Below are 14721 nucleotides of genomic sequence, written 5' to 3' on the forward strand. Positions count from 1 at the left end.
AATATTTATAAACGCCATGTCGGATCGTGAAGAGGTTGCTTTATCATTAAACTCGCCAAAATATTTTGTCTGTGGCATGAAGTATAGTTGTCTATGGATTCAATAAAGCTAGATCACCACGTAAGTGAACGTGGGTCTGTATATCTTTGCTCTCTTTCTTGTGACTTGCAAACGAAAGAGATATGTAATATAGGTCTCGCTTCTGAACGCATGTGTATCTCTAGCATGTCACAACATTCTCATTGTCCGTGCGTGAAAAATTGACGCGACGAGAATCTTGTAATAATCAAGCCAGTGATTCAATTCAACATTCAACAGTCATATTTCTCATTTAATGTTACACAATGTGTTAATGAAATACGCTGTTAACAAAGTTTAGATATTTTCGTAGTGATAAGCGCATTATAATAAGTCAAGATGTCAGCTCACCCTGGCCCTGTGGAGTCTTTTGATGAATTTTATTCCGAGGTTAGTTCTGTTATCTACTTGGTTTGCTATACTTTAGGTTATTTCGTTACGTATCAGTTTATTATCCATTTCTTCTTTTTATATTATTTACAGTGAGTTAATGGTTTTCAGTGTTCCAATGGTTCATTCATGTACATTTGAACAACTTAATTTTGCTTTGATCATTTTTTTTGGGCAGTACCTAAATATATAGACTCATTGGACAGCGGGCAATAAGAACTAGAGTTAGACCAAGAAAGGTTTGCAACGATTTTCATAGCATATGCACTGCAAGTGTTATTTAAACATCATAATTTCATAGAAGTTTGACGTTTGAAATACACTTGCACTGCGTGTGCTAACAAAATCGTTGCAGACTTATCTTGGCCTAACTAAGGCAGGCAGTTATCTATAACAATTGATGTAACCAGTATCCAGCAATCTTCAAAATAATGCCATTTTGAGTAGTACTTAGGTCATACTGAAAATTCCTGGACTGGCCACTTAGAAAAAATAAGTCGTCTCATATATCAGAATCCAGAAACTTTCAGTATGGCCCACGTAGTCATGTTCATGTTCTTGACTATATTATTTTGGAACTGGTTGAGATTGTCAGCCGAGACTACATCGTCTGGCATTTATTCTGGAATCAAATATAAATAAAAAAAACCTTTTACTTTCAGGTGAAGGAGATAGAGAAGAGAGACTCAGTGTTGACACCAAAACAACAGATCGAGAGGCTACTTCGCCCTGGCTCCACGTATTTCAATCTGAACCCTTTTGAAGTGTTGCAGCTTGAACCTGACACATCGCTCGATGAGATCAAGAAGAAGTACCGCAGGCTGTCCATCCTCGTCCATCCGGACAAAAACATGGTTAGTTATCTGTTTTTACTTTTAAATCTAAGTTTGAGCAGACCATTTATGTTGTCAGGTTGTAATTCATTTCAATAGGTTTCAGCAGACTTTTTTATAGATATTTACTAAGTTGAAAAAGCAATTACTATGAAACACATTAGCATAATATCAGGATTAAGCAGAGGACTTGAATATTTTTCTATTTTTATCATCTTATGAATGGTTGATTTGTAAATGTACTGTGTTTAGTGTAAAACTCGTTGCACGGGATTGGATTTGCTCAGTTTAGGCGGTTACAGCCGTCAACATTTCGTTTTTATCCACAGATGGATTGGATAACAATTGGTGGCGACCCGAAGCTCCAGAATTTAGGTAAGGATTGAAAAAATGGGACTGATGCCAGAGCGAGTGAAGTGTTAGGAGAATTCCACGGAGTTAGTTTAAGGATACATAACCCACACTAAGGCAAGATGCCAGGGAACGGTCAATTTAGTCAATCCAATTTTATATTTAATGAATTGACAAATAGTTATCATTCCAACAACAAATGTATGCCTCTTGAAGGGATAAGTCTGTGTAACCTTTTTTGTCAACCAAACTTGGTACTTAGGTACTTAATTATTTTAAAAAGGGTTTTTTTTTTACATTTTTAAATGGCACTGAAACAATACTTTTAGGTTACAATGTTAACCATTTAAAATATAACCAGAATATATTGTGTGTCAGTGCAGATTAGTGTGGACTTAATTATCATGTCACAAATTATTTATTGTAACTGCATTGGGTTAGTTTTTGTTCATTAGATCTTTCTTGTATGAAGCAAACATCTTGTAAACATTTGACTTCCTGAAATCACATTTGCTAAATTTACAATGTGCATACACATTTTTGCTCGGAACAAAAATTAATTTATTGTTATTGTTTAAAATTATGTTAGGGAGAGTGTTGCTTGTCTATAATTATGGTGTACAACTGTCAAACCCTGTGCGGGTTAGAACCATCGCTAGTATGGTACGTAATATAATAATAAAATAAAACGGTGCAAATTATATTTTGTCAACAATACCAATATCTTTCCAACTTCTGTACGGAACATTAACTAGTCGTATTTCGTAAGGAAACTGGACTAAATAATGAACATGAGAGAAAGCTGGCGTCTATCAGGCCTAGTTTCTCATGTCAATTACTGGTCATACCAAAATATGCATAAAATAGAATATGAATTAACTAGAGGATTGTGTCTCATTGCAGGATGATTCGGAACGGGCACAACAGGCATTTGAGATAGTAAACAGAGCGTGGAAAACCCTGGAGAATGATGACACCAGAAAGAAGTGTTTGGATATCTATCAGGAGGCTAAGGAACGCACTGAACATATGGTGAGATTTGAACTATAAATGCTTACGAGACTCGGAGACATTAGATAAAAAATATAATTCTAATGTGTCAACATAGCGGCTCTTTGCAGGAAATACTCCTGTAGAAGTCAATTCGACCTAAACTTAGAGAGTGAAGTGGCATTATAAATATTATAATACTTAAATATTATGTTGAGATCTAAAAACTATTCATGAATTTTTTTATGGTGAAAGTTTTTTTTTCTGTTGCTTATTGATTATTAAGAGTAATAACGAATGAAGGCTATAATTTGGTTTAAAAATTAATAAAACATTAACCATTGTTCTTTCCACATTTTCAGATAGAGCAAAAGAAGAAAAAACAGAGAAAGGAGTCTCGGCAAGCTGAGGGCATACCCGAGGATGATCCTGTCAAGTTCAAACATGCAGTTTATGTTATGACTATGAAGGTATATACTATATCACTATGCTACCCTGCTAAACCAATTAGATGTATCTCAAATGAAAAGCTCTTAGTACATTTTTGCATTTGAAAAACGGTTCATATGACTGACACTTAATCTGACAGTGACACATATCCATAAATCCGCAGCTCTGCATGTTAAATGTTAGTAATACACAATTTCCCGCTATTAAAATAAAAGTTGTGATTGGTCAATCGCATTTACCCAGGTAAAACCGGTAACCCAGTGTGAAATTGTACTAGTAACCATGGTAAATCCTGGTTTAACCGTTTACCCCGGGTTAGTGGAATGGTGCAAGTGGCCCTTACAGATGAAGAGAATAATTATTTTCCATCGTATTTTCACGGAAATGACCGAACGTGTCTCGCTACTTCAGTTAGTCCCGATACAAAAAGTACTGAGGTTGACTGAAGCATGTAGCGAGCATGACAAATACGAACGTTTCAGAGAAAATACGATGGAAAACAATTAGGTATGCGCTACATCTGTATTCTAGTTTGTTGCTAATTAATATTATACAGGATGGCTAAAAAATAACTGCATTCCCGTTGCTAGGGAGATTTCGGGATTATACTGAGCAAAGTTTACTATGGCATCAAACCCGAAATTGCGAAAAAAAAATTTGGCTGTTTCACACATTTTGTCTGGTCCATTATCTATGAGGGTAAATTTTTTTTTCGCGCTTTCGGCGTTGGTTCCATAGTAAAAGTTGCTCAGTATAATCCCATAACCTCCCTGCCAACGCGAATGCAGTCATTTTTTAGCCACCGTGTAGGTATAGAAAATATTCGGATGAAAGAAACGCCTGGCGTCCGATGGCTCGTTGGGTGGACGACGTTCGAAAAATCGCAGGGCACTTTTAGATGAGACTTGCCCATGACCGGGATAAGTGGCGTACACGAAGAGAGGCCTATGCTCAGCAATGGGCGACTGAATGCTAAAATGATGATATGGAGCGTTTCATGAAATTTTCTACCGTTTGTCCCGTACAAACGAGAACTTTCTGAAGATTTGCAGGTATAAGAGTTTCCTTTTCTATAACAAATGGTCAAAAATATGCACAGAAAATTAGAAAAATAATCGCCTGTTTTAAATGCAGAAAAAAGTCGCAAGACAGGAAATAAAATGCGTTTGTACGGGACAGCCCGTGGAATGCTCCATATATAGAAAGTAATGTCTGTATTTACTAGTTTTGACGTTTCGTTTTCCAGTTGTTCGCGGACATGGAGCGCAAGAGGCAGCACTTAGAAACGCGCGACCAGGAGGAGCGGAAACGGAAGCGGGAAGCGGAAATAGAACAGGAGGAACAACTTTCCATGGAAAAGGAGTGGGCTAAGAACTTTGAGGTATTTTTTTTTATCCATAACAAAAAATCGTAGATGAAAGCACAGACAAGATTATATTAACCTGTTGTCTACCAAGATGTCAAAAAAAGCACCCCTCTATCTTCCCCGGCCGGGGATCTCCGTCAATTATTCTGTACCCCGTATTTGTTACGGACGGAGATCTCCGGCCATTTTAACCCCAATCGAAAAGCAGTTTTTTGTAAATGAAATTGAAGCTGCTTTTCACCTGCTAATTATCTCGGGTGCAAAAAAAATCGGGCGCAACAAATCTGAGGTTGCCGACGCGTGTGGGGAGCGGGAGAAAAGGCCAACGAACAATTGGCCGGAGATCTCCGGCCTGGGTAGACGACAGGCTAAGGCGCCGTGAATTCAGGTCCTCCTTCGAACGCAGCTCGCTGGGCATTGAGCGGACGGCCGTGCGTGCCCGGGATCGCGGATATCAATGATTTTGAATTATTACTTTTAGTTATGACAAAAATATCGACTAGTTCGATCAAAAATAAAAGTACCTACTCATTTTATGAAGCAATTTTCATGTTAACAGCTTTTGTGCAATAATCGTGACAAATTTTTAAGGATAATCTTTTGGCGCCTTGTTTCCTCCGCCACTTTTGATGCTGAATGCACATGACTGCTGTTGTGTGTTCTTTCGCTTGTTTGTACAATCGCCATATATCGGAGCGGCCAAGGTGTTCACAATATCTGAACACGCACTCTAACGCCTTGGCAATAGAGGCGTGTCCAGATATTTGTAAGCGCCTTGACCTCACCGATATATCTGATGGATAATGTACAGCGGCACATTCTGTGTAAGTGGATATTGACTTGTTTCATAATCATAGAAGGTAGGATCTTATAGAAGTGGTGTACGCGTGCCTCCGTGAGGGACAAAACATACGCAATGCGACACTACGATTGGTCGAATTTATTTGTTGCCCACCATAATACATACTGTAACAATATTAATTCTCACGGCGCGCGGGCTCGAATACTTTCTCGCTCGCACAGTACTGCGTCACACCGGCCAGCCACCGAGGAGCACCGAGCGCGCACGACGATCGCCGACCGGACGGAATAAAAGCCGCAGTCCGCGCCGCATCAGGACTTAGCTAGCGACTGCCTTAGCGATAGGTACACCTCTGTCCTGTGGCTAGTCTCAATGGGTCGGGAGTTCGATAGCCGCTTGCAGTCTTCTCCCTGACCTCCCTAGGTGTACCTATCGCTAAGGCAGTCGCTAGCTAAGTCCTGATGCGGCGCGGACTGCAGCTTTTATTCCGTCCGGTCGGCGATCGTCGTGCGCGCTCGGTGCTCCTCGGTGGCTGGCCGGTGTGACGCAGTACTGTGCGAGCGAGAAAGTATTCGAGCCCGCGCGCCGTGAGAATTAGTATTGTTACATTATCCCCCTCTGGGACTCGGTAACGTCCCGTGAGAGTACCAGGATCAGTATTGTTACATTCTCTCCCTCTGGTGCTCGATGACGTCCCGTGGGAGTACCAGGATCAGCATTGCTATAGTGTCTCCCTCTGGCACACGTATGTCTGAAGAGAGAGTACCAGGACAGGACTTGTGTAGAACGATGTCTCCTTCAGTTTCGCCAAGTTGGCACTATCTTACAGTTACTGCCTGAGAGGGGGTTCGACGGAACCCTCCCCCTGGAGTGAAGCTGGTCCGAATAGCATACATCAACTGCATTGGTGTCACTGTGGATACTTCTGTTGCTACTTTGTCTTCAAGTTGTATTGTTACTACCTTCTTTAGATGATTCGTCGTTTGCCTCCTTACTTATTTCGTACAGTCCCATTTTTATACGTAGGGTACTTTAGAAAAATAATGTCGGGTAGGTGTAACTTCTTCTTTAAAAGAGCGGGTAGTTGTCATTGTTGAGCGTGACAACTCACAATATAAAAAAACCAAGGGACAGTCTATGAACCTATCGCCAAGGGACCTAGGTAAGTCTGGGAGAAGACTGCAAGTGGGCTATCGAACTCCAGACTCATTATGACTCGCCAAAGGACAGAGGTGTACCTATCGCTAAGGCTGCCTCTAGCTAAGTTAGTAAGTAGCTAAAAGTAGCAAGTAAGTAGCTAAAATTACTCAATTTACGGTGGGGAATAAAAAAAAGTGAGACTGTGACAAGGACAAACAATAATAGCGCTTTCGCTGCTACTCCTACTGAAAGATACATAAGACTGTCCCGTTCTGTCAGTTGACCCCATCACTCATGCCAGATCCAGTTTAAATACTTCATGTTTCACATTGCAGGAATCTCGACAAAACCGCGTGGACAGCTGGAAGACCTTCCAGTCCGGCAGCGGCGGGGAGAAGAAGAAGAAGAAGAAAAACATGATGAACTTCAAGCCGCCCAAGCCCAAGCCGGAGAGCAGATAACTTGCAGCCGTATTGCAATACGTTAGTTTTACTCTAGTTTTAGTGGTCGTGTGAAGTTTGATGGGGCATTCCACTAGAATGCCCCTTACGCACAGACGGAGCACATAAGCCTGCATTGTTGCCTGATTTAAACTGTTAAATAAATAAGGCAGTCGAGGTCACCACACATAAGCACTCTCGTACAAACTTTGTATGGGAACGCGACCACTTATTAAAGTGGCGCCCACAATTACGATCAGTACCATTGACCGGGGTGACTTTCAAATGCAGGGGCGACTTTAAAATTCTAGTTTTAAAGCCATAATATATATTTATGCGTATTTTTTTACAGTAGGTGAATATGAATATATAGTAATCTAACTAGTTACAGGAACATTTTCAGTAAATAATAAATAATGGTAATTCTATAGCCGTTTTAAATCTATCAAAGTAACCCCGGTCTACGGTACTCGTTTAAATTAGGGCTGATTTAGACGGCGCGCGAACTTGCATGCGATTTTAGTTACATTGCGGACTGTTGGTTACGTCCCATTCAACCGACCGTTCAAAAACCGCAATGAAATGAAACTCGCATGCGAGTTCTCGCATCGTCTAAATGAGCCCATAAAAATATGAACAAAATCTTGCTTTGGGGGTGTATCTGGGCTATTATAGTATAAAATGGTGTGAAATATAACTCGGTGTTGCTGACCAATTCGTAGTATTTTCCAAGTGAAATTGCACCTATGCGTGGTGACCTCCTGTTCTTTGTAAACGCTTCATAAAACGGTGTCTGGGTAGTCTGTGTACGTAACGCCAGTATTTTAATACTTCTGAAAATGCTGAGGAACCTATATTGGGTAGTGTTGGGTAGGTAAGACTCGAGTCCTTTGAGTCCTCTGCTTCAAGACTCGACTTAGTTTTTCAGACTCTTTTAATTAATTCTAAACTCGAGTTCTTTTCAGCTTGATAGAGACTTGAGTCCTTTTCAGAGAACTCTCGATTTTTTTACAAACAGTTTTGAAATGCAAATCCACAAATTATACATAAAGATAATTTGTGGATTAGGTACACAAATAATACAATAACGCCTAATTTCTTTACTGTTATTTAGGAAAAACCTATTTTAAAAAATGACGTAGCATTTGTTAACTGATAAAATTATACACAATACAAATATAAGTTCAATATAACATGACATTCTTTAACTACTACATTACAAGAGTTAAAACACACACAACATTTTTAAATTTTTGACCCTGACCCTGGAGGGTTTGTCACCTCGTTGCTCGATTGCGTTGGGTCTAATGGACAGACTAACTTACAAATGGACTGCGTTATGGAATAACGAACTACTTAGTTCGTTATTCCATAAGGCAGTCCAAATATCCATTAATTTGTCGAAGAAGACGGAATTAATGTCAGTTTGCACTTCCTGTGTACGAGTATGCGTGAAATTGCCACAGTGCTTCTTAAACATCTCAAACGGTGTTTCGAAGCAAACCATTTGGCGCTTTGCATTTAGTTTCATTTGAAAATTGAAGGGAAACTCTTCCTCGCCCTCGGAGCAGCTGCTGCTACCGGAGCTGCTGCTGCTACCGGAGCTGCTAGAACTGCCTTTGCTCTCATTGTCGGGGCGCGCTGGCTCTACTGCTGGGGTTCCGCTCGCGAGCTGTCTGCAGACGGCAGCGTGGGAGCTTTGAGGGGCGATATTAGCGAGGGTGTATAGTGACGAGTGCCTGTTTTTGATTGTGGCTCTATGAACTCTAGTAGTTCGGCGGGTATACCCGAGTCACTCGTTATACGCGGTTGGGGGATGTACGGTGTCGGCGGTTGATGTTCAGTAAACGGTTGTGACTGGACGTGTTCTGGTTCAGAGGGCATGTGCGCGGCCGGATCGGGTTGTTCCTCTTCATAAAGCATGTGCGCGGCCGGATCGGGTCGTTCCTGTTCATAATGCATCTGTGCGGTCGGATCGGGTCGTTCCTGTTCATAATGCATGTGTGCGGCTTGATCGGGCCGTTCCTGTTCATAATGCATCTGTGCGGCCGGATCGGGTCGTTCCTGTTCATAATGCATCTGTGCGGCCGGATCGGGTCGTTCCTGTTCATAATGCATCTGTGCGGTCGGATCGGGTCGTTCCTGTTCATAATGCATGTGTGCGGCTTGATCGGGCCGTTCCTGTTCATAATGCATCTGTGCGGCCGGATCGGGTCGTTCCTGTTCATAATGCATCTGTGCGGCCGGATCGGGTCGTTCCTGTTCATAATGCATCTGTGCGGCCGGATCGGGTTGTACGGGATTATAATCGTTGTAATTGTATGCTGAATTATCAATCTGTGACTCGGATTGATGCGGGAGCTGCGCCGATTGTTGTTGCTGCTTGAACCACGTCTCCAAAGGTTGTTGCTGTTGTTGATGGAAATTAATGGTCGGCGCTGGCTTGTGGCGTTTTATCTGGGCGAGCGTGCGTTCCATTTCCAGCTTCCCTCGTTTCCAAATTTCGTTTGACAACGTGTTTGTAAGCCGGACGCGGCTAGCTAAATAACTTTCAGTGATTAACACTTTGCACGCCGACGTTATAATCCAATGTCGCACTCCGACAGTCGATCACGAGCTCCACTCGTGATGCTCTTGTACCCAACCAAGTACGCCGCGTGTTTTTTAAAGCGTCATCTGTGGTTCGCCGGCGTTTTTCGGTGAAATTGTAAGATTTATAAAAAAATAATTAGCGTATATATAGGAACAATTCTTTTTGTATTTGGAGGGTGATTTCATATATTTTAAGGATAAAAATAAAACAATGTGTTTATATATTTATTTTTATTTTAAAACTATAGTACTAGTAAAGTAAAGCTCGAGGACCCAAAAAAATTATCAAATGCCTTGGTAAGGTTCCGATACAATAGGTAAATACTTTCGCTGATATCTTCTTCTTCATTGCTTATGGGGCGTTTTATTCCCGGTTTGGTAGTCGTTGTTGTCGGGTGGACATGTAAACAGTGAATATTGTACACACTAGAATTCATTGCAACACCACAGCAGAAGTAATTGGACGTTCTTTTTTTTTCTGTATGTAGTCACCGAAGTCCGTATGCGATTCTCGACGCCGTAGGTACCTGTGACATTTGCTTCCAAAAATGTTTTGACGAATAGCGTCTGGTCGGCAGATAATAGGTCGACCGTAACATTTCGACGGCCGCCACTACGCGAGAAATATTTGTGCTTGTATTCAATATTAATAGGATTACTGTTCTCATCTAGCGAGATATACTCGCTAGCACCCGGTTTAATTCCGTGGTTGCATGTTCTCCTATTTCACGGATCACTTGTTCGTTTAGTTGAAAATCATAGTCTCTCCGGTGGGCATCCCAATAGTTTTCAGGTACCGAATCGCCGCCAAATACTTTATTATAAACCAGATGGAAAGTTTTTTAAGCGCAGAGTCTCCTAAAAACGAGCTGTTCTCCAAATTCAGACTGAAAGTACTCGAGTTCCTACCAACACTAATATTGGGTCTGGTATTATTTCATGACTTGGCTAATACATTAGCAGATTCTCAAGCTTTACGGATTTTATGAGGTAGCTGCCTTACAAGGAAAAAGCGTTACGTAAGCGACATTCTCATGGAATGCCCCTGTTCAGGTTTGGACTGGTAAGAGTCAAAACATTTTTGCTGTCTTGTTCTATGCCCCAGAAAAGTGTCAATGTAGTTCTATGGGATGAAATGATGTTTTTATTTTTTCTGATATTAAATGACGAGAATGTGATTCAATAAACATTGTCTTCTGTCAAAAAAAGTCACTACTTTTTCACATGACAGACATGAAGACAGAAAACAAAATCGCGTCAGTTTGGTCAGAACCAAGACAATGAAAAATAATTTGACCCAAATTCGAGTCGATTCTTAGCCTGAATTTAAGTCTGAAAATAAGTTTGTTTGACGAGTTGGTCTTACAAGATTTCACGTTTTTTCAACCTACAACTTCAAACCAGCTCCATTGATGATATGATGGGTTATGAGAACGCCGCCATTAAGAATATTTATAAAGAATTAAGTAGTCATCATTAAAATGGACTCTAATCTTCAACCAATCTAAAATCCTTCTATGCGATCAATGCGGGAGAAGAGCGTCTATCATGTAAGACCGTCTACAGGCGTCTTCCTGTATCTAAGGATGGTATTCCATCTGTCCAATATTTTGCTCCAATTTCCGTCTCACATTTTGCTTAATGAGAGAGTGAGATGCAATGCACATTGGACAGATGATATACCAAGTCGGCGAAGTAGGTATGTAAATAGGAGAGTTCTTACCCTATGATGTTCTTCTATAATCAAAAATGTTATATTTCGGTCTTATTTACCCACATTGACCTTAAGGTGGTATAAGTGGTATTCCATCTGTCCCCAATATCTTGGTCCAATGTCATTGCGTCTCACTATCTCAATAAGCAAAATGTGAGACAAAATACACATTGGACAAAAAAATTGGACAAGTAAAAGTAAAGTGGGTTCAAAAGTGACTAGAGTTTTTACTAACTGGGCTTAAAATTGTATTATTTTATAGGACACAAATTTCTCTTCTTACTTTTCTCGGGTGTCCTAAACGCACATGGTGTCTGCTCCGCTATCTTATCTCAAGGATTCGGGCCTTATTGGAAATCTTCACTGCCAACATTATATGACACCATCATTAAACTTTATCATATACATATTCATATTCTTTATTTGTATTGATCATACATTGTCACAGATAAGCATATAAGCTTTGCACGACCATATTGTTAATGTAAAAACGTCGATTTAATTTAGTATGTCAAAAGCTACTTTTGAATTTAATTAAAGTGATACAATGCAATAGAAACGTAATTTTTTTTCATTTAACCTTTTGGACGCCAGTGACCGATATATCCGCACCGCAGGTTCAACGCCAAAGACTGATTAATGACTCACAGACCACAGAGCAACATAGACCTACGTGCATATGCATAAAGTTCAATTTCAGTTTTGACACTTCGGTTATTACGTGGCGTCCGGGTGACTGCTTTTGTGTTTGACACGGCGTCGAAAAGGTTAATATACAGAAAGTGGCATGTATATCTACGAGCGAAAAACTCAATAAATATTTACAAAAGTTTTGTAAATATAATGATCATTCATTAAAATAAACATGCAAATGCATACATATAAAATATAGATAATAATGCCTTTCCGGCAATTTTTACTCAAAATAAAGGAAGTAAAGCACTCAAAACATGCCATAACATAACAAATAAAATATATAATAATAAGATATATTCGGAAGAGGCTTAACATAATATTGTATGGTTTGTTTATGTCGAATCAAATAACTGAAAGGGCGATAGAGTTAGACCAAGAAAAGTCTGCAGCGATTTTGATAGCCCACGCAGTGCAAGTATTATTTACACGTCGTAATTTCATCGAATTTTGACGTTTAAAATTACATTCGCACTGCGTGGGCTATCAAAATCGCTGCAGACTTTTCTCGGTCCGACTCTACAGTTGTGAATTTGCTATCACAAATACAATAAGTTCGCTGTTGGCTTCCAAGTGAATAGGTACGTTTTAGAACGTAACTTTAGAATAACTATGGCGATATAGCTGAATTATTATCCTTCAACATTGTGAAAAAAGCAACTTTTTTGTATTTGTATTACAAACTTCTTTGATAGTAGAGCTGGAATGTCATCGGCGTCGTCACATACATACATAGACTAGGAATCCTCTAGACGGAGTTTAGAGCAATTATTTCATGAAACCGATGCTGCCATAAATACTGGGGTGCGGGGGACGAAGTGAGCGAGTCCCGTGCCCTGATTGGTCCGTTCAAAGACACGGGCGTCACACAAAGACACTTTGACTCGAAAATGGAGTAAAACTACCGTATATTTGTGGCAGAGGGGGTAGCGCTACTATGCTCAGTCTGGAGGATGTCTTGTCTGTGCTTACATATCTTTAACAAATTGCTATTAGGAAGCCGGTGTTGCTCGAAGATTAGAATAATGGCAAAGAGAATAGAGAGTATAGAGGGGTCCTGTCATAATAAATTTTGTAGTCACAGTAAATTTACTGCCATCTATCGACACACGACTAAAACTCAAAATGAAAACGTATAAAATTATCATAAAAATGTATATATATGGATAAATGATTTTATTATTTTTATATCATTTTGACCCATGTTCATTCACTGATACCAAAGACATATGTAACTTCGTATAAGACGAATAAAGTCTAAGGAAAAAACGTGCCTCGGAATTCAAGTAAAAGTCATCCTCGAATAGATACCGCACACACCTTTAGCCTATCCTCGGCTTACTTATCCATATACACCGTGTTTTTATTGAATTCCGTTAACTTCGGGGTATGGTTAAGTACGTTTAAGAAAACTAAATGGCATAGTTAATTTTGAAAAAAAAAAATTTTATGCTTTTTTTTTTCAGAAAAATTAATATTAAAAAGTAATTAAATGTAGCATATAGCGTTGTTGTAACACGGGCATTACATTTAACTAAACCAAACAATTGAAATCTGTGACATATCAATGTCAATTCGAACATCGATCGACCGAGATTTTACTTAAGTTTAGTAGCAAATGTATGAACTCATTCTAAACACTAATCAATATGTAAACCGGCCTTAAGGCAAGTGTACAAGCTTGTAGAGGCCTTATAGGAAAAAAATAAAATATTGATTATCTTCGAAATGGAGTTAATTAGAATATCGGTGTCTTTGGGAAAGTTACTTGATTTAAGCTCAGGTATGCCCTTGAAATTAACGGAAATCAAAAAAAAAACGGTGTATATACATTTTTTGATAACTTTATACGTTTTCATTTTGAGTTTTAGTCGTGTGTCGATAGATGGCAGTAAATTTACAGTGACTACAAAATTTACAATGACAGGACCCCTCTATACTATCTATTCTTTTTGCTGATACCTATGTGTTAAAATTGTTAAATATATAACGGTGTCTTCAACGCCATCTAGCTGACCATAGGCCAAAGGTGTGTGCGCCATCTATCCGAGAATGACTTTTTCTTGATTTCCGAGGCACGTTTTTTTCTTAGACTTTATTCATCTTATACGGAGTTACATATGTCTTTTGTAATGGTATCATCGCCCACACTCTTAACTGACAGTTCGTAAATCTTACTACAGAAGGCATAAAGTCCACCGATGGACAGTTAAGAGTGTTGCTATTTGTACAGTCTGCTGCAGAAATAGTTGACCATTGAGTATGCGGTGCTTCAAGTAGATTATATTTGAGGCTTTCGAAACTAACCCGTTTTCGAAGTTATCCCATTCCTCATTTACAAAGTGTGTAAAAGTTTACTAATTTTTTTTACTTACATACTTAAAGAAAAGTAAATTTCAATGAATAAAATAAAGCAAATGTTGATAACGATGATAACATTGCGTGCAGTTGTTTAAATACAAATACAACCAAGTGTGTGACCGATATGTGCCGTTCTCAGATAGAAGGTACTTTACTCGTCTATAAGACTACTGGAAAGGAACTTTTGTTTCCTTGTACATTTAGCTTGAGGCCATATCTAAAACGTTTTTTTGTGTATTGCACCTAATTAATTGGAAAAAATGAAGTAATTGCCTAATATAACTTGAGTCCTTTTGTAACCGCTCAATATCTGTTGAACACTAAGCGCTACTTGCACCATTCCACTAACCCGGGGCTAACCGGTTCCCCCTGGAGTTACCATGGTTACCAGTACAATTTGATTGATGAATTTGAACCCAGTGGTTAACGGTTTAACCGCTTAACCCCGGGTTAGTGGGATGGTGCAAGTGGCCCTAAATCTATACATGTTATACATATTTTTAGCATTGAAATATCCACAA

The 14721-nt window shown here is 39.5% G+C and overlaps 2 protein-coding genes and 1 long non-coding RNA gene across 3 annotated transcripts in view; 2 read left to right on the plus strand and 1 right to left on the minus strand.

Moving 5' to 3' along the window:
• Positions 1 to 14721, minus strand: part of LOC134792409 (uncharacterized) — a 729291-nt gene that overhangs the window by 393207 nt on the left and 321363 nt on the right. The window lies entirely within an intron of this gene.
• Positions 298 to 6939, plus strand: LOC134792405 (dnaJ homolog subfamily C member 8). Its single transcript, XM_063763699.1, has 6 exons — positions 298 to 468; positions 1131 to 1322; positions 2556 to 2684; positions 3005 to 3112; positions 4339 to 4473; positions 6736 to 6939. Exons 1-6 carry the CDS (start codon positions 418 to 420, stop codon positions 6859 to 6861), a joined length of 741 nt encoding a protein of 246 aa, XP_063619769.1. The 5' UTR covers positions 298 to 417; the 3' UTR covers positions 6862 to 6939.
• On the plus strand, positions 9836 to 10763 carry LOC134792436 (uncharacterized). Its single transcript, XR_010144420.1, has 2 exons — positions 9836 to 9961; positions 9997 to 10763. It is a non-coding gene; the product is annotated as an uncharacterized LOC134792436 (long non-coding RNA).

This window comes from Cydia splendana, chromosome 7 (assembly GCF_910591565.1).
Source record: "Cydia splendana chromosome 7, ilCydSple1.2, whole genome shotgun sequence".
NCBI lineage: Eukaryota > Metazoa > Arthropoda > Insecta > Lepidoptera > Tortricidae > Cydia > Cydia splendana.

Excerpts from the sequence above, each read along its gene's own strand:
- LOC134792405 (XM_063763699.1), top strand. The coding sequence starts at position 418 with ATGTCAGCTCACCCTGGCCCTGTGGAGTCTTTTGATGAATTTTATTCC. Across the intron at positions 1,323-2,555 it reads TCCATCCGGACAAAAACATG|GATGATTCGGAACGGGCACA; the intron begins GTTAGTTATCTG and ends GTCTCATTGCAG. Across the intron at positions 3,113-4,338 it reads TTTATGTTATGACTATGAAG|TTGTTCGCGGACATGGAGCG; the intron begins GTATATACTATA and ends TTCGTTTTCCAG.